This window comes from Tachysurus fulvidraco, chromosome 10 (assembly GCF_022655615.1).
Source record: "Tachysurus fulvidraco isolate hzauxx_2018 chromosome 10, HZAU_PFXX_2.0, whole genome shotgun sequence".
Taxonomy (NCBI): domain Eukaryota; kingdom Metazoa; phylum Chordata; class Actinopteri; order Siluriformes; family Bagridae; genus Tachysurus; species Tachysurus fulvidraco.
In genome coordinates this window covers 19,775,496-19,800,196 of record NC_062527.1, presented here as the reverse complement: position 1 = coordinate 19,800,196, position 24,701 = coordinate 19,775,496, and the positions used below count along the sequence as shown (strand labels likewise).

At 39.5% G+C, this 24,701-nt stretch overlaps 1 protein-coding gene across 6 annotated transcripts in view; it reads left to right on the top strand.

The window, feature by feature from the left end:
- n4bp3 (NEDD4 binding protein 3) overlaps positions 1-24,701 on the top strand; it is a 33,616-nt gene that overhangs the window by 7,521 nt on the left and 1,394 nt on the right. Inside the window, exons 1-4 of one of the 6 annotated variants that reach the window (XM_047820145.1) lie at positions 6,296-6,612; positions 20,019-20,459; positions 21,198-21,740; positions 24,414-24,677. In XM_047820145.1, the coding sequence (XP_047676101.1) occupies positions 20,052-20,459; positions 21,198-21,740; positions 24,414-24,677 (1,215 nt within the window). In that variant the 5' untranslated portion in view covers positions 6,296-6,612; positions 20,019-20,051. Of the gene's footprint in view, positions 1-6,295; positions 6,613-13,730; positions 13,882-18,868; positions 19,079-20,018; positions 20,460-21,197; positions 21,741-24,413; positions 24,678-24,701 lie in introns of those variants that run through there. The other 5 variants (XM_047820144.1, XM_047820146.1, XM_047820147.1 and 2 more) reach the window with 5 other exon arrangements.

Genomic DNA, 24,701 nt, shown 5'->3' with positions numbered 1-24,701 from the left:
TAAATCCAATTATCGAACTAAAATTGGCCAGGATTCTGGTCATCGCAGTGCCTTGTTTAACAGTTGAGATGAGGTGAAGGTCTCGCACTAGATTAGGATCAGACAGATTCGTCTATCACAATAACACACAGTGACACACGCATCTAATCTGTTGTTAGAGAAAAACATCTGACAGTGGAATTAAAGACTTAAAGGATAAGTCTGTGAGCATTCGATCGTTCTACAAATACACTACTTTTCTAAAAAATTACAAGATATCGAGCAAGATATTGTTCCTTGTGTGGTTTAGGAATAATCTAAACTCTGTAATCTCAGCTAGCAAAAAACGCACGATCCTAAAATAGACTGACCACAATTGTTTGGAGAGAGACTTGCAGTCGAGGCTGTTTACTTCAAAGACCATTGTTCATTGAAAAGTTAAAACAAACCCAGTTTAACCTTATCCTATTCAAACGTGCACTCGGCTGACATTTAGTTAACCGTGCCTGTTGTTTTTGCGCTCGAGTGTGCGAGTCTAGCTTCCAAATCTCACTTTGATACCTTTCTCAGAGATCGTTCCTGCATACATGATCTTTTTTGTGGTCAAACAGGCTGTAATTCTCTACCCGCTCGGCACCGGGAGTGTTTACAGCTTCAGACAAAGCCTTTATTATCGCCCCGAAAGTCTCTGAGATTTCTCTCTCGGAGCAGATTCGCAGGACACATCCTGAGGTTAAGAGCCAAACTTTAGCACTTAAGAGCTGCTCTTTATAGCCTGATAAATGGCTGCTTTTCAATGGTCAACAACACCGCAGTATGAGTCACTATCTGTAATGTTCTGCTGACTCAGAGTCATTAATGTCTCTGACTGACTGACCGACTGGTTCTCTGTTGTTGACATGCGAATTGGATAAGAACTTCATAAATCTCTGACATTTTGGGTGTTTTTAATCATGACTTTAATAACTCAATTATATATAAGTAATGTTATGGATCCATCATTTAATTCCATTAATTAGCAGTTATAAACACGGGCTAGGTAGGGTAAACATTTTTATAATCTGTAAATGCTACAAGAAATAACACTTATACCAGGAGACACAGAGGATCTAGCACTGGACCTCTCTCTCCATCACCATTTTTCTATGCACAAACACCCCCCCCCCCTTTTTTTGTACTGACACTTTAACTCTGGACTTGCACAGCACAGTGCCACTTTATACACTTTATAAACTCCATACACTACTTACACACCGTACTTCACCTGGACATTCTAAGGACACTTTAACTCTGGACTTGCACAGCACAGTGCCACTTTATACACTATTTACACACTGGACACTTTAAGCACAATCTTTAAAAACCATACACATTTATGTATATGTATATACATTATTTCTTCATATTCTCCATATATTGCATATTATTTTTATAGTTTCCTTATATAGTTTATACTTTCTTATTATTTTATTCTCATTTTATTTTTTTGCTTTTTTTATACTTTTTTTTAATATTCTTTATTCTTATACCGGACAGTTGCATAAAGCATCTCACTGCATATCGTACCCTGTATGTATGTGTATGTGACAAATAAAATTTGATTTGATTTATATCTCTGCTGATATTTTAGTTAATACTATGGGTGAGCTTGGCTAAAGTTTGGCTGTTTATTTACATTCTATAGGTATTCTAAGAAAGAATTACACTAGTCTTATAAGACTTTTAGTCTAATGAGAATTTGAATTTACAATTATTTTTGGAGTGAAGTAGGGGGGCACGGTGGCTTAGTGGTTAGCACGTTTGCCTCACACCTCCAGGATCGGGGTTTGATTCCCGCCTCCGCCTTGTGTGTGTGGAGTTTGCATGTTCTCCCCGTGCCTCGGGGGTTTCCTCCGGCTACTCCAGTTTCCTCCACATGCATGCATGGTAGGTTGATTGGCATCTCTGGAAAATTCCGTAAAATGTCCGTATTGTCCGTAGTGTGTGAGTGAATGAGAGTGTGTGTGTGTGCTCTGTGATGGGTTGGCACTCCGTCCAGGGTGTATCCTGCCTTGATGCCCGATGACACCTGAGACAGGCACAGGCTCCCCGTGACCCGAGAAGTTCGGATAAGCGGTAGAAAATGAGTGAGAGAGTATATTAAGGGTAAACTAGTACTCTCTTAATATGCTATGAAATACTATTATATCAAAAGTTAATTAGTGTAATTTTTTCCAAATTTACTGTCCAATTGTAACACATTTACACTGATACTAAAACCTAGTATATCAAAAGGAAACTAATATACTTCTTACCAAATGTACTTATAAATAATATCAACAGCAGACTAGTATATTTTTATCCTAATATACACAGAAGCACTAAAGCATAAGAAGTATACTAGTTTACCCTTAATATACTAGTATTTATAAGTATGCCTGGAGAGAAACTTTTTAACATTTACTTTTAACATCCTCACATTGATTTCTATATTTATTACATAGAATTGAATATATAGACTCGTTGAGAGACGTATACTAGTGGACTTGATATTCTAAGTTTTCAAAGTATAGCTACTTGTAGAGAAACCTACCGGAACCCCTCTCGATAGGTGAAAATCCGCGAAGTAGGATTGGCCCTACGTTTGACCTTTTCACTGATGGTCATCATCTTCCTCTTTCTCTTGGGCTCACTAGAGGAATCTTTTGCAGGGCCACGGCACTTAGGAGGCATCGTAAGGGCTTAAGGAAAAGTTAATTTTGAACACAATACGAGAGACACAGTTGACAGCGTGAACGAGAGTGGTGAGATACAACAAGGGAAGAAGCTGGGAGAGGAAGCGAAGATGCGCAGCCAATCAGCTCAGATCTCGTGCCGGGAACCAATCATGTGCCTTGTCTGAGTGCCCGTGGGTATGTACAAAGCCTCTGAGAGAGTTTCTCTCTTTGTCTGGCATCCCGGGAAACCGTTTTTATTTTTATTTTTCAATGAATATTTTAGAAAAATCAGCGATGCACTGAGGCCGTGAAACTTGAACCGCGAAACTTGAACCACGAAACTTAAACCGCGAAGTGGCGAGGGATTACTGTACTCGTGTTTATTTCTATACATGAATGAAAGTGGACAAGTTTACTTTTGATATTCTAGTTTTACAAAGTATATTTGGATAAAAGTTTACTTGAAGTACTGGCATGTCTGTGTATATTTGAATATAGAAAGAAAATACACTAGTTTTCTATCAATATTCTAGCGATTATAAATATACTCGGAGAGAAGTATGTTAGCTAGTTTGCTTTAGTTACTTTAGCATTTTTACGTATCCTAGGAGATTAATAGCGTATGTGTCTATTAATTCTTTAGTTTGGTAGAAATCATTGGTTTATGAAACCGGTTTCTGAGTTTGAGAGAAATGAACTAGGTTTTACGTAAGTTTCCTGGGTTATATAACGTGCTCGGGAAATATTTTTAACAAGACTTTTAGTAAGGGTCTGTATTGATTTTGACAAAGATAAATTTGTATAGTACTACTTTTGTTCACAGCAGACCATTTGAACTGCAGCTATAATAAAATTTATTTCCCATTTCTTCATACTTGGCTTGACGGTGAATAACAAATCACTGTCACAACTGCAAGATCGGACCAGCCGCTTGTTATCACAGAATCATCTTCCATTTCAGTCGTCCAGGTCTGTGTTGTTTCTGAAGAACTGTTGTTTTATTTCCCAAAGGTTTCCTCAAGGATTTTGCATTTTTAAGTGTCAGTACTGTTCTTACGTCGAGGACACGAGTCTATCTCGGGGATTTACATCTTTTCTTTGGTCAGGAACGTATACAGTAAGACGGGGCAGGTTCAGACTCGTCCGGCCAACCTCACGCATGCAGTCTTTCTTACTTTCTTATTTTCCTCTATTATTGTTTCTCTGTATCCACCCCCTCAGGGTGTTCTTATTATTCAGCTAATGCGGTTGAAGTAGTTTTCACTGTTTGTGAGGTATTGAGGAAATAAATCTGCAACAACAAGCAAATGTCTTATGTTCTGTCATAGTGCAAAAAGAGTAGAAATGAACAACATATTATTGTATTCTCCTGTATAACCATTATACTAGAAGCTAGTTATGCGACATCGTTCAGGTATTCTCCTTTATGTACATTTGGAGAACTAAAAATGGCCATTCGTGGGAGACCAGAGCCAAAACATATCCTAACCTACCTTTCATTTTGCACAAAAGATAAACAGTGAATATGGCACCTCCAATACGGTGCAATTGAGCCTGATCCAGTTCCACCTACCTGGAGTTGAGCCAGAAATCCAGGTAAAGTGTGTTCCAGGCTGGAGAAGTGTGTTTGATGTGTTGTTTCAGTATTGCAAGAATCAGAGTTAGGCCCATAGGAGGAGTTGGAGAATATCCAGATCTACCGAGTGGACTTTTAGTCCTGCAGTGATGATGTCTAAAAGATGGCCAAGATAAGATAACATAGACAGGATATGTAGATGATATTTTAGGTTAGAGTCCAGCTCTAACATGGATAGTATACAGTGCAAGCCATAATTATTGGAATCTTTCTTAAAGATTTTCTTATCCAACGCTATGAGAAACTAGCCTTGTTCTAACAAATATATTTTGCATGTGTCTCAAATTGTTATATAGTGTTATGCATATTGTCATATTGACAGGGACATTATGTTTTCAGGTTGTCTGTGCTGTGAAAGTTTGAGGATTGATATGGAGTTATGATTGAATTTAAAATTAGAGTTGGGATTAGATTAGATTAGATTAGATTAGAGTTGGGGGAAGTCGTGGCCTATTGGTAAGAGAGTCTGACTCCCAACCCTAAGGTTGTGGGTTCAAGTCTCGGGCCGGCCACGACTGAGGTGCCCTTGAGCAAGGCACCGAATCTACCCCAACTGCTCCCTGGGTGCCGGAGCATAAATGGCTGCTCACTGCTCCGGGTGTGTGTTCACGGTGTGTGTGTGTGTGTGTATGTGTGTTCACTGCTGTGTGTGTGCACTTTGGATGGGTTTTAACAAATTATTAAATTGCAGAGAACAAATTCTGAGTATGGTTCACCGTACTTAGCCGTATGTCACTTCACGTCCATTAAATGCAGAGAACGAATTCTGAGTATGGGTCACCGTACTTAGCCGTATGTCACGTCACTTTAACTAAGACCTATTAGTTAGGTTAGAGGTTGGGATTGGGTTTGGGATTGAGGTAGGGGATGAGATATTACATTTTGATTAGATTTTGGATTGATCCAAATAGTGAAAGTGAAAAAAGTGACGTGACGTGACATACGGCTAAGTACGGTGACCCATACTCAGAAATTCTCTGCATTTAACCCATCCATAGTGCACACACACAGCAGTGAACACACACACACCATGAACACACACCCGGAGCAGTGGGCAGCCATTTATATGCTGCGGCGCTCGGGGAGGGTTGAAGGGGTTCAGTGTCTTGCTTAAGGGCACCTCGGTCGTAGCCAAATAGGGTCAGTGGTAATAGGAAGTTCAAAAGTCTCAAATAGTTTTTCTTCAATGTCTTCCCTCCTGTCAAAGTGTAACAAATTATCAGCAAGAGGGGCTAGACCCGCTGGCGTCGGATGCATCCCAATTGGCGCTGTTGGCATCAAGTTTTACTTGTTTAGATCCGGTGATAATATCTTTCTCTGAAAAAGCTCATTGTGTTGCAGTCTTTGTATCAGTCTACAGAAGTGTGTATCTTTGGAAGTGTGGCAAACCAGTCAGATCCCAGGGTTGAAGACTACAAAACTGGTGTCCAGAAAAATATACAAAATTAGCACATGCCTTTGGTTGTCTGTTGTTCAATCTACATGGACCGAGCGCTATAGTACTTTCTCCTAAGATTCTGTTAGATAGTGGAAAAACAACAGGACTGCCTTTTGGTCTACTTTACAGCATCGTGTCATTTGATCCCGTTTGTGGATGAACAAACAGGACTCTATTCAACAGTATAACATCACGGATTGTCCATGCAGTGCAAACTAACGTACTCTTCTCTTTACAATAAACGTTTCTATAATCTTAACAATTATATACACAATAAAGCACCTTTCTCAAACTACTGGTCATTTTACGTGCACAATTACAAAACACTGAAAAAAAGCCGGAATAAGCAAAACAAAAGCTATGCTTCATGTATATAATACATTCAGAATTGGCCTCCTGTTGCTAATCCCACATCCACGAACAAGGAGAACAGGTCTTGCAACACCAGCATATATAATGCCGCGCTTTCTAAACAAAGGGGCCGAGAAAGTTAGATAAGAGTAATCCGAGACGCTCGGCGGCACAGGGAAGTTTCTCAGGGAAGTTTTCCAAGCCGAGGGTGACAGTAGCTCTGTGAGATTATCATGAGAGCTGAACATTTAGAGGCTGGGGTTGGGACACGGTGTTGAAGTAAAGCAGGAGCAGGTGTAAGGAGACAGCAGAGCGAGAGAGTGTGAGAGAGAGAGAGAGAGAGAGAGAGAGAGAGAGAGAGAGAGAGAGAGAGGGAGAGAGAGAGAGAGAGAGAGAGAGAGAGAGAGAGAGAGAGAGAGAGAGAGAGAGAGAGAGAGAAAGAGAAACAGGGTTGAAGTTGGACAGACGACACAATCGGCTTCAGGTAAACGCACTGTCTCTTCTGTCTAAAGGTACTGATATACATATATACATATATATATGTGTGTGTGTGTGTATATATATATATATATATATATATATATATATATATATATATATATATATATATATATATATATATATATATAACATTTGTAAGACCTGTAACTTTAAAAATGAAATTATATATTAAAATTAATTAAATAAGACAAAGCCATAAGCAAAACATGTGTAACATAAATTTATAATTAATAAAGAAATAATATTAATTGCTTAATTGACGTTACATTTTGTGTTAAAACTGTTTTTTGTTTACTTTGGTGTAAGTAGGTGTAGGTGAAGCAGGATCGTTTCAGCATATATATATATATCTCGGATTAGTCATATATTAGTATTGCATAGGTTTCTGCTTTGCTGGAGAGCACAAAGAGTATAAACATTTATTTATTTACTCCAGTTATGTTCACTTTCAAAGCAGAAAGAACAGTGAACTTGTTTTCGATCTCTGGAAGCTAATTTGCAATTGAAATCAGTCTCATGAACGTTATGTTCCTGACATGATGCATTAATGAAAGCTTGCTGATTTGTTTACCTAAATGTCATGTGATCTTAACTCATAAATGTAAAAACACTTGCTTTAAGAAATACCCTAAAATTCAAGTGTGACAGTTAGACATCACTGAGAAGGTTTGTGTGTGTGCGTGCTTCTGAGCGTGCATGTGGGTGTGTGTGTGTGTGTGTGTGTGTGTGTGTGTGTGTCTGTGTGCGTCTGTGTGTCTGTGTGTCATGTGAGCATTCTGGGAAAATCCAGGCTGATATTCAAAACAAATACACGCGTGTACTGTATGTAGTTCATAACAAACAAAACAGTCAGTAATAAAAAAAATCATCTTGTTTCCATCCTGACTTATTTTCCATTAACAGAACACCACAAAGAGTTTCCTTCCTCTCAGATGAGCAGGGCTGCTGTCTGAGCCGTTCTGTTTATCAGTCAATTAATCAACCTCTTCTGACCAATCAGAATAGAGAATTTGACAACGAAGCGGTAGAAAGAAAAGTGTAAAATTATTCTGTAGGTTTCTAACAAAAGCTGCAAATGGATAAAGAAAGACCTTTATTGTAAACGTATACAATACAACACAACGTAATTTAAAATAAACAGTAAGAAGGTAAAAAAGGAAAGAATTAAGAATAAGTAAACAGCTTACACTGTGAAATATATACAGGACTGCATGTAAGTGTAATGCCTTTATTATTGAAATGTACAGTGAGATGTTAAAATCTGTAAACCTTATATATTACATATGTAATGTATGAGAGCCGAACGAACACGAGAAGTGTAGATCTGCTGTAAATCTAGCGTTACTGTAGTAATGTGTCGGGATTTAAGAGCTGTGATGAAATATAAAAAATGCAGCGATTTAAAAGTGAATATGATAAAATGATATAAAGCTAAAATTAGCATGAACCTGACTATTATTGTTATTGTTATTATTATTATTATTATTATTATTATTATTATTATTATTATTATTACTAACAAACCAATCAGTAAATGTTAGAATGTAAGAAATAAATAGGGAAATTTAGAGTCAAATTTATTAAAAAGAAGTAAGCAGAAAGAATTAAAAAGGAATCGATCAAATAATAACCAGCATAAAACGCTTCAAAATTAAATTGATGTTAAAGTTGGGGTGCACGATGTTTGAAAAATGCCTCAGAAAACCGAGTCGGGCCGACTAACATAACAATGTGTAGCCAATAAGCAGAAAGGGGCGTGTCTTGTCAATATGCGGCAGAGAGAGTGTTCAGTGCGCATGTGTGACATTAGCCGAAAGCGGTTGAAACATTGACATGGCGGATACCTGCCGTTACCTCTGCCTCGGGTTCTAGGTGTTTAACGTCGACTTCCGCATGAAACGGAGTTAAACCTTTCACTGTACAACACACAGTACTACAAAAACACATCTGTATTACCATAGTATTACTCATCATGTTCATTTCTTGATAAAAAATATCCCCTTAGCCAGCTGCCCCAGCAGGTTCAGCCATAACAGTTGCCTGGGTTACGTACGTATGTGTGGGCGGAGCTATAAAAACAGGGGTGACACCCATTTGGGTTAGGGGCATGTTTTTTTTAGGTAATTTCAAATGCCAACATTGGCTTTCAAACATTGTGCACCGCACCTTTAATGCACTTAATGCTCTGCCTTTGCCAGAAGCTGCAACTCTGCTTTAATTATTAAAGTTAAAGAAAATCAGCCGTGTTGTGGATTTACAGAAGCGTGTAGTTTTTCGTGTGTGAATAAGAATTCGATACATAACCGAACGTCGATGGATCGAACTCTAATTCGCTAATATGTTAAAACCTGCATCCTAATCCATTGTTCTAGTTTTGTTCATGAAAATAACCTGTAACAGGAAATGATTAACGAAGTCATACTAATGATTAGCATTAGCATCAGTAGAGCAGGTCGTTTATTCGAGTGTATACGAGGCAGTCTGTCTGCTTTCCTTCTTCTCTGCTCCGCTTATCAGCTGTAGAGCTCGTATTAATGATTAAACTAGCTGTAATGTAAGGAATGCCATTTTTATCCTCGCTTATCTCACTCTCTGCTTATAAAGAATGTACCTCTCTACGCCAGGCTTTAAAGAGCCAGCAAAAAAAAAAAAGACAGAGGTTTTACTGTGAAATCAGCCTCGCTTCTTTGGTACAGCGAGCAGACTCTGGGATAAAGTTTTGAAAGATGTAAATCTCAGCTTTGAGTTTCAGCATTTCCAAATGATTAAAAGTGAGGTGATTGGATGTTAAGAGAAATGTTCATGAATGTGAGCAAACCAGGGTGATGCGGTTGACTCTCGTTAGTAAACATGATTTACGCTGGAAACGTGAACCGCTGACCTTATAGGACTTGGGTTAAGTGTGTTTAGATGAGATCGCGAGAGACCACGCTGTTGCTTTACCCTGCGGGGAAGATAAAGTGCTTTTCTGAAAGAAAACTGTTGAACCATGACATGGCCCTGCATTCTTGCTTAGCATGGATTTTTTTTATTTTCTATCGTTCATTAATTTTTTTTAACTATTCATTTATTCATTTTTTACTTTCCAATTTGGTCACCTGCCAATTTCTACCCAGCAGTCGGGTCTAGAGATACATTTGGAAGATTGTATGTAGCCACCAGTAAACTGGGAGTATGACATCGTCTACTAAGAAAAGATCCAAAACTGAAAATAAGGGATTTTAAGATCACTAGTTAAATTTGCGATGTTGAAATACTGACACAGAAACAGCTTTAACTGAGCATGTCAAGAGCTGATTGGTTAAGAGTTTGTTTGACTGAACATAATGAGACTTGACTACACTTAAGTTGAGGCTTAAGTCTTATGTGGTAAGTGGTGGCCTAGTGGTTAAGGTGTTGGGCTACCAATCGGAGGTTGTGAGTTAAATTCCTACGTCCACCAGGTTCCCATTGCTGGGCCCCTGAGCAAGGCCCTTAACGCTCAGTTGTATAAATATGAGATAAAAATGTAAGTCGCTGTAAATAAGAGTGTCTTGGATTACTATCCACTACTTAAATTTTATTATTGCACAACATACTGTACATATATCTCGTTAACTTTTTGACCATCGCAATCGGTGCGCCGAATAAATGCTGGACATATGCGGCAGCCATCCTACTCTAGATACGCAGAGTGCAAAACAAAGCGAGTACTCCACGGGACTTACTGAGAAGCTTCTGTGCAGGACAACATAATGCATCAAAGTCTGACAGGATGAAGTCCAGAATGATTGATGCTGTGATGAAGTTTCAAAGCCTTAACCATTTAAACTGCCAGGAGCCATATAAAGATCCAGACTCCCATTCTCGCTGTCGTAACTGCACACCGTTCCAACTTCCATAGTCTAACAGAATAATTCATAGCAGTGCTTTATGACGAATACCTGAATTATGAGTCGAGTTACATGACTTGAGATTCGTGATCGCTAAACCTGGCAGGTGAGTTATCACTTATTATAAGTCTTTCTTTTCGGTTATCTTAACAGCAGAGATATTTGAACAGCAATGTTATAGTCATTAACAGATGTTTCTCATATATGCCTTTCTGTTTAATCACGATACAGTAGGCATGCAGTGTAAACACAGAGGTCCAGAGAACTTACGTACTTCGAAAACACAATCCATTTCATTAGACTTTGTTTGCACTGTGATGGATGTGCTGTGGAGCTGCCAGAGCTTCACTTAAGCTAAAGTGTGAGATGATGTAAAGGGATAAGTGCTCTTGTGCTTTGGCCTGCATTTGAGTAATGAAACAAGTGGAACGTTGCTGATGTCGCAGGATGTTCATTAGAAAAGTGGACATGCATTTCATCATGGAGAGTTTTAAGAAGAAGAAGAAGAAGAAGAAGAAAAAGACATTAGACATTACAGCATACCGAAACACTTTTCTTCACATATTTCAAGATAGGAAGTTAGGGTCAGCTATAATACAGGAGCAGACAGTGGCAGATTAGTGGTGTTGTGTCTTGAACCCTGTCTTTCCGATAGATAATCCTGAGACTTATCCGTTTACGTCACTACTTTTTTGTTCTGAGGAGATTTGGGACTTGAGTTCTTAAACAATGCCATTTCATTCATTCATTCATTCATTTTCTACCGCTTTTCCAAACTACCTCGGGTCACGGGGATCTCAGGCGTTATCGGGCATCGAGGCAGGATACACCCTGGACGGAGTGCCAACCCATCACAGGGCACACACACACACACTCTCATTCACTCATTCACTCACACACTACGGACCATTTTCAGAGATGCCAATCAACCTACCATGCATGTCTTTGGACCGGGGGAGGAAACCGGAGTACCCGGAGGAAACCCCCGAGGCACGGGGAGAACATGCAAACTCCACACACACAAGGCGGAGGCGGGAATCGAACCCCCAACACTGGAGGTGTGAGGCGAATGTGCTAACCACTAAGCCACTGTGCCCCCCCCTACAATGCCATTTTTCCTGTGAAATCTGAGATACCAGGCCACAAGTCTGTAACCTTTTCATGTTAACCGGAATGTCCAAATTGCAAAAAATAACACTGTTTCTTGAAGGTTATCTGTCACACAATCTACAGACATGGTGTTATCTTGGCCACTTGAAAAAGACCAGCTCAGTAGCAGCATTGTGTTCAGGCCGGTTTTAGTCATGCATGTTTCTGTGTGTGGGTGTTCTTATTTTTGGTGATTAGATCAAAATACATGAGTTTATATGACTTATATGACAGCTCATATCTAATCGGTCCTGTCTGATGATCTCGAACCACCAGACGAGTAGAGACGATAAACCGGCCTATTTGTACTTCATGAGGTTCAGTGTATAGACGCTAACCCTCATAGACACACTGATACACATGCATGTCATAACATCTTACAAAACAACACTGACTGTAGCCTTTGGTTTGAATAAGCAGCTCTCGGGCCGACAGGACGATGATGTGATAAGGTTGTTTTGTCAGACGAACGGAGACGGAGGTTTAGAGAAACTACTCGCCATCATGACCTTGTGCACAGTGACATGACTGAACGTGACCAGACGTGTAATCAGCGTTTAAGCCAGCATATAAAGGTGCAGCACATGCTTTTAGAGTTTAACTCTTAAACGTGAAGTGGACTTTTAGGACAGTCAATTTAAGGACGTTTCAAGGAAAATGTAAGACCGTCTTCGAATGAGATGAGATCATTACTCTAATTTTCGATCATTTCCGTCACTGTTGGATCTGTAAGAAATAAACAGCTATAAATAAATAAATAAATAAATAAATAAAATCTTTTTCAGACAGCAGTGAACAGCTTTTTTTTTTTTTTTTTTACTTCACCTAAATTTAAAATAAGGTATTTTAAACTGAGACTTTTTAAAAATTTTTAGATCTGAATGCTGACAGTTTTTGTTTTACCACATATTTTTTATTTTAGTTGTATTTATTTATTTAATTTATGTAGTAGTTTTAGGGGGAAATGACAATAAATTTTAAGAACTATAATAATTCTCAATACTTTCATTTTATTAAGTTAACAATCATTCCTTTTTATCTACATTTTACCCCCGTCAGGTGTCAGCCATTAGATATCTGCAGCATATAGTCATGAATCAGGATACGATCTCACGATGACACTCAACATGTTTCTGTTAGAAACAGAAGACTTTATTTTGTCACATATACATTAGAGCACAGTGAAATTCTTTTTCACATATCCCAACTTGTGGTCAAGGCACAGGGTCATCCTGAGGGCCAAACGGTGGAAGCTTGGGGTATGACGTGCTGGGGCTTGAACACCAATCTTCCAATCAACAACCCAGAGGCTAAACCACTTAAGCCACCACTGCCCTTTAGTGACCTCTGTCATCAGTGTATTAGTCACTCTAACCTCTCTAACCATCACCAAATACCAAAGACATGTATTTTTTTTTATAAACTGTACTTAATAATCTATAGCTAAGAAACAAGGGGCAGCTCGGCAGTGCAGTGTCATGAACCTTAATCTTCTGATCAACAACTAACGGCCTTAATCCCCCACCCACCCCACCACCCAATCTGACTATACACTATCTAACTATATCTATATAACTATAACAAATAGAGTCTAGAGTCAGTTAAGCTACAATATTTAATGCCATCTTTTGAGACACCTTTATGTTTGTTTGTTTGCTTTACTATTATTTGGAGTGTAGTATTTGGCTTGAACACACACCATGGAGGTTATGATCTAGATATGATCAGTTAGCTTTAACTGGAAAATAGATATTTTTAGTTACATATATCTGTGATCCTGAACCTGTGAGACCAGTCAGTCATCTGATACCTCATTGACTCTGTAAAGCCTTTTTTATATCATCTGACACGTCAAACGCACAAAAGCATCATTTGCAACAATGATGCAACAAACTGAAGTGTCGGTTTTCTTCTAGAGTTTGTTTACTAAAGACCTGTGAAGTCTAATGTCTCAGCTTGTGCCTTATTTCTTCTGGGTTGTTCTGATCACACGTGAAGGTTAAATAAGCTTGAGGCCAGATTTCCGGAGAAGGCACGTAAGGAAACATCATCACGTAAAACCTCACCAGGAAGTGAGCACGGTGATATGAATGTAAATGTGACACCAGTAGACGGTGAAGCAGCTCTGGCGGCAGGTTTTAACTCGCTATTTGGAAGCATGTATGGAATTTGATCGGCTTCACGCGCCACTGAACTTCAGGTACTTCTCATACGTTCGGACAAAGAATCTTCTTGTGATTGTGATGCCGAATTTCTCAGGTAGGAGGTTTCTTTGAGAATATTTACAGGATTGATTAAAAAAATCGTTGATGTATGAATCTCACATCTATATTTGTTGGCTTTCAGTGTGAGATGTGTGTGTTTTCCTCTGTACATAGCTTTGCATAGCATAGAATTTAATGATTGAAGGTAATGGCTTCAAACTTTAGATGTGCATGGACAAGCACTTGGAAGATCTCAGGGAGCAGGAATGGGTTTGATATCACCATTTAATTTGAAGACCCAAACATTAATCTTCACATTTATAAACTTGTCTCTGAATAGATTGCCTTTAGTAGGCTACAGAGATGTATATTTATGAAACTTCTTAAAGTTCTGAGTGTCTTTTTTTATATGAGCTTTATATTAACCTCCACTGTGGAGTGAGACATGACAAAGACATTCAATACTGAACATGGACACAACCAAACAGGAGGAAATTCCATTTTTTGGCCTCTGGGGGGAAAAAGAGCCCAATAAAAGGCTAGAGTGGGATGAATTTGTGTACCTGAAGTGACCTATAAGTGCTGATAAAAGAGCTGATACTAGAAAGTTTTATTAACTGACCAGAAAAGGTGCAGAAGTTGAACTAGAATTAATCTAACAAACTAACGTGACTTTGACATGAGTTGTAAGACCGTTAATCAGACCTGTAATCAGATCTCTAAATCTGTGATGTTCATCTCCACAGTCACAAGAACCCCAGGTGATAGGACATTCAAAATTCAATTTTCATGCTGCATTTTATTTATTTTTTTTTTGATAAAATCTTCTGACCAATCAGATTCAAGTATTCAACAGTGTACAGTTATAATGTGAGACCTGGATGATTGAAAAAAAAATGAAGAATTGAATTACTAACATCATGATGCTTTGGGGGGCACGGTGGCTTAGTGGTTAACATGTTCGCCTCATACCTCCAGGGTTGGGGGTTCGATTCCCACCTCCGCCCCGTGCCTCGGGGGTTTCCTCCGGGTACTCCGGTTTCCTCCCCCGGTCCAAAGACATGCATGGTAGGTTGATTGGCATCTCTGGAAAATTGTCCGTAGTGTGTAAGTGTGTGAGTGAATGAGAGTGTGTGTGCCCTGTGATGGGTTGGCACTCCGTCCAGGGTGTATCCTGCCTTGATGCCCGATGACGCCTGAGATAGGCACAGGCTCCCCTTGACCCGAGAAGCTCGGATAAGCGGTAGAAAATGAATGAATGATGTTTTGGTGTCCGCCATTGACTTGTTCAGATGTTCATAGAGGTTTTGAGCTCGCTTTGCCTGGGAAGTAGACCAGCCTCTAATTAAGGTTCTTGCTCAAAGCAGGTATTGAATTGTGGGGTGTGGTGGGGGTTGGGGGGTGTGTGTCTGGGTTGTAAATCAAACCACAGCCACTGATGGCTCTTTAGACTATACAGCATTTACGACTGGATGCAGCGTTTCTGAAGTCGTGAAAGATTTGTGGCGGCTCTTTAAAAGGCTCCTCTGTTCTTCTGTCTCAGATCTGATCACTTCAGGCTTTGCGCTATCAACCTGAGACGGAGATGAAAGACGACATCGAAGCTCGTTCATCTTCTTTCGACTTTAACGATGAAGCTTTTTTTATAACACGGCAATTCATAAGACAAGATACGGCTCACAATATTTAAGTTTGCTGACAAATCGCTCTTGTCCTCATTTGTAAAAGCTTTGTTAAATGCTTCATGTGAGAGCTAGAATGGATCAGAATTTGAGCCGATGCTCATATTCGTTAGTTGCTCAAAAGCATGTATGATTCTTTGCAAGGTTTCTTCCTCAAATTGTCTTTTTCCTCACTTTTTCCTCACCAACGTTACTTTGCTTATTAGTGATAAATTTTACTGTTAAATTTTATCATTTATATTCAGAATTCTTATATTACTGTAGTCCATTATTAAAAGCACTATACAAATAAATTTGAACTGCATTAGTAAAACAAGAATTGGCAAAAGCTAATATTTTTCAACGGAGTAAGATCCGTTCTGTTGTAAATGATCATAATATCGATATCACTGTCATGTTGTATTGGTGCTTATCTGTTTATATGTTTGTGGACGCCTGGGGAAACCCTCCTATGGTGAAATCTGGACATTTATGTGGTATATAAGTCATGAAAACTTTTTTTTTAAATCTATTCTGTAGGCTCAATCAAATATATAGTAATTTTATTAGAATATTACCATATAAACCAGATCTAAGATTATTAAACCTGTTTCTAAACATTTCCACATTTCAAGCTTGACCATATTTCTTATTCTGACTGTTTATTTAATTAAAAATAGCAATATTGTCTGCCATTTATAACAAAAAGAAAAATAGTGTAAGCTATATTATATTATATTAAACTAAAGGCTATTAAACCTATTTCTAGACATTTTACTCATTTCAAATCATCATTTTTATTATTCTGAACCTTTCTGTCTAGAAAATATTCTAGATAGATATTCTGAGCCAGTAGAACAGATGGAATAATAGAGTAAGAAATAGAATAACATTTAAAGCTTGAAGTGTGTAAATATTGCATACAGGAAGTAATAAAAAGCTGGATAAAGTCTGATTGTTTAGCTTAAATTATCTAGATAATGTTACTTTGCTGACATTAGCTAAAGAAAGTTGCTTAGCTGACATTAGCTAGATAATATTACTTAGCTGACATTAGCTAGTGTTGCTTAGCTGACATTAGCTAGATAATATTACTTAGCTGACATTAGCTAGTGTTGCTTAGCTGACATTAGCTAGATAATATTACTTAGCCGACATTAGCTAAAGAAAGTTACTTAGCTGACATTGGCTAGCGGGTGTTACCTATCTGATATTATCTAGTGAGTGTTACAAATCTAACATTAGCTATATTCTCTAATATTGACTAGCGAACATAACTTGGCTAGATATTCTTAGTTAACATTTGCTAGCAAGTGTTACTTATCTGATATTAGCTGAAGAATGCCACTTAACCGACATTAAATAGAGAATGTTGCCTAACTCTTGGCTAGACAACATTCTGTATAGCTACGTTAACTAGATTAAGATAACGAGTGTTTAGCAAACATTAGCTGGATAACAGTACAGTTTAGTTCTCTGGCTTCCGAATGTAAATATTTATACATTTTCAGGAAATAAAAGTTAGACCGATGAGCAAATCTGTTGAACAGCTAGCGAGCTGCACAGGTTACAGACGCCTTTATTTCCTTCCGTATATACAGTAAAGTGATGTGTGCAGGAACATCAGCAGCAGTAAAATACAAAGCGTGTGTTTCAGACCATTTGGGCCGAAATTTGGGTACAAACCAAACCATTTAGCATCATTACGTCAAGTTAAATGTGAAGCTTTTCGTTAAATGAAGTCATTCAGATTCAATCAGAGACTCTTTCTTTCACACATGTGATTGCTTTAGGATCCTATTCATACATGTCCTGAACCCAAATGGAACACATTGACTGTTTTTTGTTTGCTAACTGCTCGATTCATGACGATTAAGCTGGAACAGTCGGTGCTTGTTTTAAACAGCGGTAACGAAAAAGCCGCTACAGCAGCGAGCGAAGATGCCACCCAGCTCCTTGAGGGCAGATCACCAGGCTTAGAGATGGAACAGATTCGGGTCATGTTCAGCAGATTCAGCTCAGCAGAGAGTCTCCAGAACGTTTCACTCTATTATTTATGAGCACACTTGCAGGGCTGGAAGAAAAAGGGATTGAGAAATTCTACTCAGTTAAAAAAAAAAGAAGGATCCTACTTTTAAATGTGTGTCGCTATTTAAATTAGGTTTATTCAAAACTAACTTTATCCCTTATTTGTTTTTTTTTCTATTCCTAAAGCAACTACGCAGGTTGTTCTAAAGAAAACAAAATGCTAGACTAATAATGGAGTGACTATGGACATTTTGTGCTTGGACCCCTAACAAGTATTCAGTATAAAATTTGGCAAAATAACGGTTACTAATTACTTCATAGGGATTCCGCCATGCCTGAGGGGTAAATTATCAGTGTCATCTGTATATGCGTGTGTGTGTGTGTGTGTGTGTGTGTGTGTGTACACCTTCTGCAGAGAGAAACACTTGCGTACATTGTGGGTATTTTTGCATTTATTGCCTTGCTGAGGCAATAGACTATATTTATAAAGCAGAGAAGAAGTGGGGGATCAAAGTGAAATCAATACACAGTCTTAATGAGGTGCTCAGGAAAGATGAGATGGCACGGGATAGAGTGAGGAAGGGGTAGAAAGAGGTGGAAGGAGCTAACTCGGTGAGAAATGCACCAATGTGGGGATACCTTAGTCATCCTGCTAACACTTCTCCTCAGTAACAATACAAGCTTTATGACTACGACCGAAAGAGAAACTCAGACTGCAGTCAAGCATCAGCGAAAGCCATTACAGGACTTGTCTCCCGAATCACACAACGCTCGACACTCTGATTCATATTCTTTTGTTTTTTTTTCCAAGTTCTGGGTTCGTGTGGGTGCTTGGCTTATTGCATAAGTAAGAGGGGGGAGAAAGACTAAGGTTTGTGCTGTTTAAAGGAACGTAATCAACAACTGGGTGATGATGTGGACCAAAAGAATGCAGAGATACTCTTACCAAATATATGTTTATTATTTTCCAATAACAGCCCTTCCCAAAAGTGAAGTATTCTTCTTATGCCATAATTTACCCAAGATTTCAGGGAATTTTTAATAACAAGCAATACATTGTAATTCAGATCCATTCATAGTTACATTTTATATTGTGGAATTCTTGAATAAACTTCTCCTTACAAAGAGCTTCAACAAATCAATAATTATATTTTTTCTTTAATTAAAAAAAAAAAGTTACTACAGAAATGACAAACTTCCAGAGTTGTGATTGCAGAAATTTAATCAACATCCCTTGTGACCAATCAGAGACATAATTTCAACAATTATGTCTTTGACTTTATGACTTTATTATAATAAAGTTGCATTTGGACATTTTCTTAATTTTAACATATTAGTTTTAACTGTTTTTTTCCCCACACATGCTTTCGTTTCTCTGTTTATGTTTTTCACACCACTTGCCCCGCCCACTTTCCTTCACAAACAGTCGCTCTGCCTTCTGTTACTGAAGCCATTAGCAATGTTAGAGACTATCGGAGAAGTATTTTACTTCGAACACAAGACTTAATGATAGAGATTTTTGTTACGGTGAAGTTGACGATGATGACGACGACGACAACGATGGTGAATATAACGATAACATGCAAAAAACAACACAGGTAGCACCATAAATCAAAATAGAGCATGAACATGCCATCTTCTCCGTGGCAGGAATTTCAATGAATAACCGCATAAAAACTAAAAGGGACAAGAGGTAAGACAGTGGGTGGGCTTAGATAGCTCGCAGCTATAAAGTTTCTCTCATCATGAATGTGTGGGAGATGTGTTTGCTCTCGAGTTCAAACATTTTAAGCGCCATGCCGACGAGGGCATTTCTGTTGTCTGGAAAAGCACTCTGGGTGGGTTTTTGATGTAACGTTGCAAGTAATCTAGGCGTTCTGAGTGCAAGTATCAGCATGTACATGTACACGTGGCCCTGCAGTTTTGTTTTTCTCGTTATGTGGGTGCCGTTGCAGCTTTTGAGCTTTTCCGAGGTCTTTACTGCCTACACAGCTGTGATGGATCAAATCCACCCACGTGCTGCTGCCCAGGTTCACCATTACCTAATAATTACTTTTATTTGTGCAGCACCTTACTCGCAGCCAGGGACCATAGAAAAAAAGCCATTTACATAGGAAATAAATTATAGGATAAAGTGATCTGTAAAGATGAGGAAATACAGATGTTGGTCATTTTTCAATAATAATCTTCATTCATTTCAGTCATTACAGCAATCCCAAGTATGCACTGCTGCAAAGATTTGTATTTTTGTAGGCAACTTAGATGCGATCGTTCCTCTGGTTTCCTCGACTAAAAGCCGATAGGATTTCTGCATTGGATTTTGCATTATTGAAAATAAGAAAATAAGATTCATGACCAAAAAAGAAGGTGTTTGTATGAACTTTGTTTGGGTCATCGTGCCACAAACCAAACCAACTGATAGTATAGGAACTTGTAATGTGAAGTATTCACATATTCTTCTTTAATTGTACTAAATAAGAGCTGGATTACCTTTTACTTTCAGACTTCCCACTGGAGCCACCAAATCCTTTAACCGATGGCAACAGTCCAGGCCTTGCCTTTGACCCAACATCCCAGCAAGAGCATCAGTGCCATTTACCCATCATCCTCTCTGGCATCTGCTGACTGCGTCATGGGTAGCGTTGGCAGTCTGATAGAAAAACACGACGTAGCACCCACCAAAGGTAACAAAGCTGTTCCTCAGGTCCCACACCGGCAGAGCAAAGGGCAGAACAGGAAGGGCTTCAGCCAGCGAGAGCTGCTGAACTACCTGAACATTACCAAGGAGCCGAAAGCAGGCAAGCACATCGTCTTCGGCAGCTCGTCTATCAAGAGGGAGCATTCCAAAGAGGAGGAGAACCTCTACACCAAGGTTTATCATAAAGACGGCAAAGAGGTTGACTTGGGGAAGAATTCTCTCCCGATACGTGGCAAATTTGACAAGGTATTAAAGAGACGAATGGATAAACAATTTGTAAAAAAGTGAGACAATGCACCTAAATGACCTTTGAAGTCATAAATAATGATAATGTCATGATTTTAACCTTTTGTAAAGGCTTTTTTTGTTTGCTCTTATGTTCTTAACTGGTAGAGGCCTGTTCATATGATATCAGCACTAACATTTAACAGTATTGTTTGCACCACAATGCTTTTATGACTTTAGAAATTAACGAAACATAATAAAGCCGTACAGCATCACGATTATGTGGCGAATTAGAATTTTTAGTCACGATCATTCTCAATTTCATCCACCCGCTCAGTCAGAAAAGAATGTTTCTTTAAGTGAAGACATGGCAGAATGTCAGGCAGAGATCAATTTTTTTCTTATAGCCGTTTTCAGAGGTTTTAAAGGAAATGTAAGATCTGCCTGCATAGAATCAAGGATACTGTATGGTTCTAAGGGGCTTCCATTTATAGTTGAGCAGCTTCACCATCCTGAATCAAACTGTAGTACATCATTGCAGCTTGTCTGGCAGGGTTCTGAATACATTTAGCCCTGGAATCGAACACTGTAGCAGATTTATTGAGCTTGCAATACGCAATAAAAAAAAGAAATATACGTGATGGAGAAGACAAGTTTATTATGTCATTTGGCACAATTCCAGGACTCTTGATGTAATCACTGCTAAGAAAGAAATGTTCTCAAATACTAAAAAGGACACTATTTCTTTTTTCTCCAAAGCCTCGTTTAAGGTCGTCCGCCTTTAAGCCAGTGACACCAAAGAGCTTTAGCTCCGTGCAGAACCTTTACCCGTCCAAGTCCGAGGAACTGATGAACGACAAGCACTTGTTCTATTCCAAGACGACATCCAAATCTCTATCCACGTCGTCCTCTTCCTCTTCTCCTTCACGGGTGGGTACCAGCGCCAACAAGGGTGTCCTGGCAGTGCCCCATGAAGAGGAGACAGCCTCAGACTCTGGTCATAACTCAGTGAGCAGCCTGCCATCGTACCGCCCTCCATTCCGCCCCCACCTGGGGCAAATCAGTGCCTCCATGGGACATATCGAGCACATTGGCTCCCTCGAGCGGACCTCAGCAGGCATGGTAGGTGTCTGTGCTCTAAGTACGGCACCAGAGTCCTACGAGCTCTCACACTCTCTGGAGGACGTAGTGAAAGACCTGGAAGAGCGACTGCAGGAGAAGGAGCATGAGCTTTGGCAGATGCGGAGGAATCTGGATGAGAGTGAGGATGCCATCGCACAGGTTAGCGTTCACAAGCAGGAGGTGATTATTATTATTACAGGCCAAGCCAAAACATCACTTACAGCTTAATACTGAACTATTACAGGGTTTTACAAGCTCACACAGGTCTTTAAAAAATTGTTACAGCTCTATCAATGTTAGCTCAGACCCAGGTTACTGTTATCAGATACAGATTAGTGATTAGTTGCTGTATCTATGTGTGCAATGCTGTCTGATCGAACACATTACCACATTAGTGCACGCGTCTGCTCAACGTTACACCATTCTAGCTCGGCACAGTGCTGGAGAGAATAAACCGGTTACTATAGAGGACTCGGGGAGACCTGCAGGATAAACTGGATAAACTTTAACAATTACAGTCAGTTATTTTTTTTTTTTTTTTACATTTTAATAAATACAACACTATATATTCAGGATTTGGGGAAAATCTGCCTGTAACATTTTGACCATGAAAAGAAAAAATGATTTAATCAGCTATATCCGATAGCATTTTGGTGCATTTTGACCAGGTTTAAGGTATTTAATGGAGGTTTTAATAACATTAAAATGTTAAAGATGCCCTGCCACACATATTTCATTACTTTTGCGGTAATGTCTGATGTTTATGGACTCATATTGTGGAAAAAATGCCTTGGTTACCTTGTTTCAAGCCATTCTAATGTGCTATAGAAAGCCTGCAGGAAGACTCAGCTCGATTTGCGCCAGTTCTCATTAATATTCAATGAGCTATGCTGCTTGGCTCCGATTGGCTAACTGCTAGGATATGAGAGCATGACTATTCATTCACCCAGCGCAATAAGTAGCCTAGGATAGAGGAACTTTGTTTACGATCACCTGGACTTGCGGCAGAATGGCTTCTTCAGGTATATCGACATTCAGCCATCCTTGCTGTATAGGAAACTCACCAAGCTACACGACTTCTGTGGGCGTGGTCTCAAGTGGGAGAGCTCATGAATAGTAATGAGCTCCATCGTTTCTATGTCACACTGAGCAGCTTTTCTAACTGACCCGATTTCTCCGCTTATTTCTTTTCAGTGGCTAGAGCTGACAGGGGAGGTAGCAGTTCATTTTCACATCCCCGACACAACACACACACATATGGACCCAACACATATCAAAACATACAAGTAAAAACGTTTTTGTGTGGAAGGGCACCTTTAAACTTGCTGTCTGTGGTATTTGAGAAAATTCAGCTGGATGGTGGACTTATCGACTTTATCAGTGATTAATTGAACAACAAGCAAAACAGTTTGATTTTTGACACTGTGTTCGATTTCAACATTTTTTAATCATCTTTAACAGACATTAAAAATTTTATGTGACTTTAATGAACATATGGGGGCAAGTCGTGGCCTAATGGTTAGAGAGTCGGACTTGTAATCCTAAGGTTGTGGGTTTGAGTCTCGACTGAGGTGCCCTTGAGCAAGGCACCGAACCCCCCAACTGCTCCCCGGGCGCCGCAGCATAAATGGCTGCCCACTTCTCTGGGTGTGTGCTCACAGTGTGTGTGTGTGTGCACTTTGGATGGGTTACATTTACATTTACGGTATTTAGCAGACCCTTATCCAGAGTGACTTACAACTGAGCAACTGAGGGTTAAGGGCCTTGCTCAGGGACCCAGCAGTGACCTGGGGTTCGAACCTATGACCTTCCGATCAGTAGCCCAACACCTTAACCACTGAGCCACCACATCCCACAATTATATGCAGAGAACGAATTCTGAGTATGGGTCACTTTTCACTTTTTCATATAGAGTACTGTGCAAAAGTTTCAGGCAGGTGTGTAAAAATGCTGTAAACAAAGAATGCTTTCCAAAATGGAAGTGTTAAACATTTATTTTCATAAATGAACAAAAGAGAAATCTAAATCAAATCAATATTCGGTGTGACCGCCCTTTGCCTTCAAAACAGCAGCAATACTTCTAGGTACACTTGCACACGGTTTGTGAAGGAACTCGGCCGGTAGGTTGTTCCAGACATCTTGGAGAACTAACCACAGGTCTTCTGTGGATGTCGGCTTTCTCACATCCTTCTGTCTCTTCATGTAATCCCAGACACACTGGATGATGTTGAGATCAGGGCTCTGTGGGGGTCGTGCCATTGCTTCATGCTGGTTTGAAGGCAAAAAAAGTAACACCAAATATTGATTTGATTTAGATTTTTTCTCACTTGCATTTTGTAAATTGACAGAAATAAACACTCGTTATTTATATTTTCTGACACTTGCCTAAAACTTTTGCACAGTACTGTATTTCCTATGGCAAACCAAGGACCTCTGTGAAGACCAACAGCATGTGAGCTGAGAATGGTCATGAGTTCGAATCCCAGGTCCACCAGGCTGCCACTGCAGGGCCCCTGAGCATGGCCCTTAAACCCTCAATTGCTGAGTTGTATAAATTGAAATAAATTGTAAGTCACTGAATAAGGGTGTCTGCTAAATGCCAGAAATGTAAATGCCAGAAAAGAGGGCGGGTCATTCAGAGAGTGGCAGTTAATATTGGTGAGCTCAAAACTTCTGGATTATTCCAATTTAATATGTCGATCATCTCTTGTTATATTAGGACGAAAATGCAAACTTGCAAATTGTTATGATAGAAAAATATTGCAAATGATAGAAATGTAAGATCGGATAGAGACACGAGGAGCTCGATAATTGTATGAGCTATGAATTTCCATCCCTTGTGTGTGTACGTAGGTGTTTGAGGGGAAGCAGCGTCTGTGGGAGAAGGAGGTATCGGAGCTGAAGCAGCTCTACACAACTAAGCTGCGTCAAGTATCCCAGCATTCTCAGCGCTCCCAGCGTGCCCTGCAGCTACAGCTCTACAAGGCTCAGCACGAGCGTAGCCGAGCACAGGACGAAGTGAACACGCTGCGTCGCAAATATCAGAGCCTGCAGAAACAGGGCGGGGTTGGGCGGAGCCAGGAGCTTCAACCGCAGCTTGAGGAGACCCAATGGGAGGTACTATTCGTCATACATGTTGTA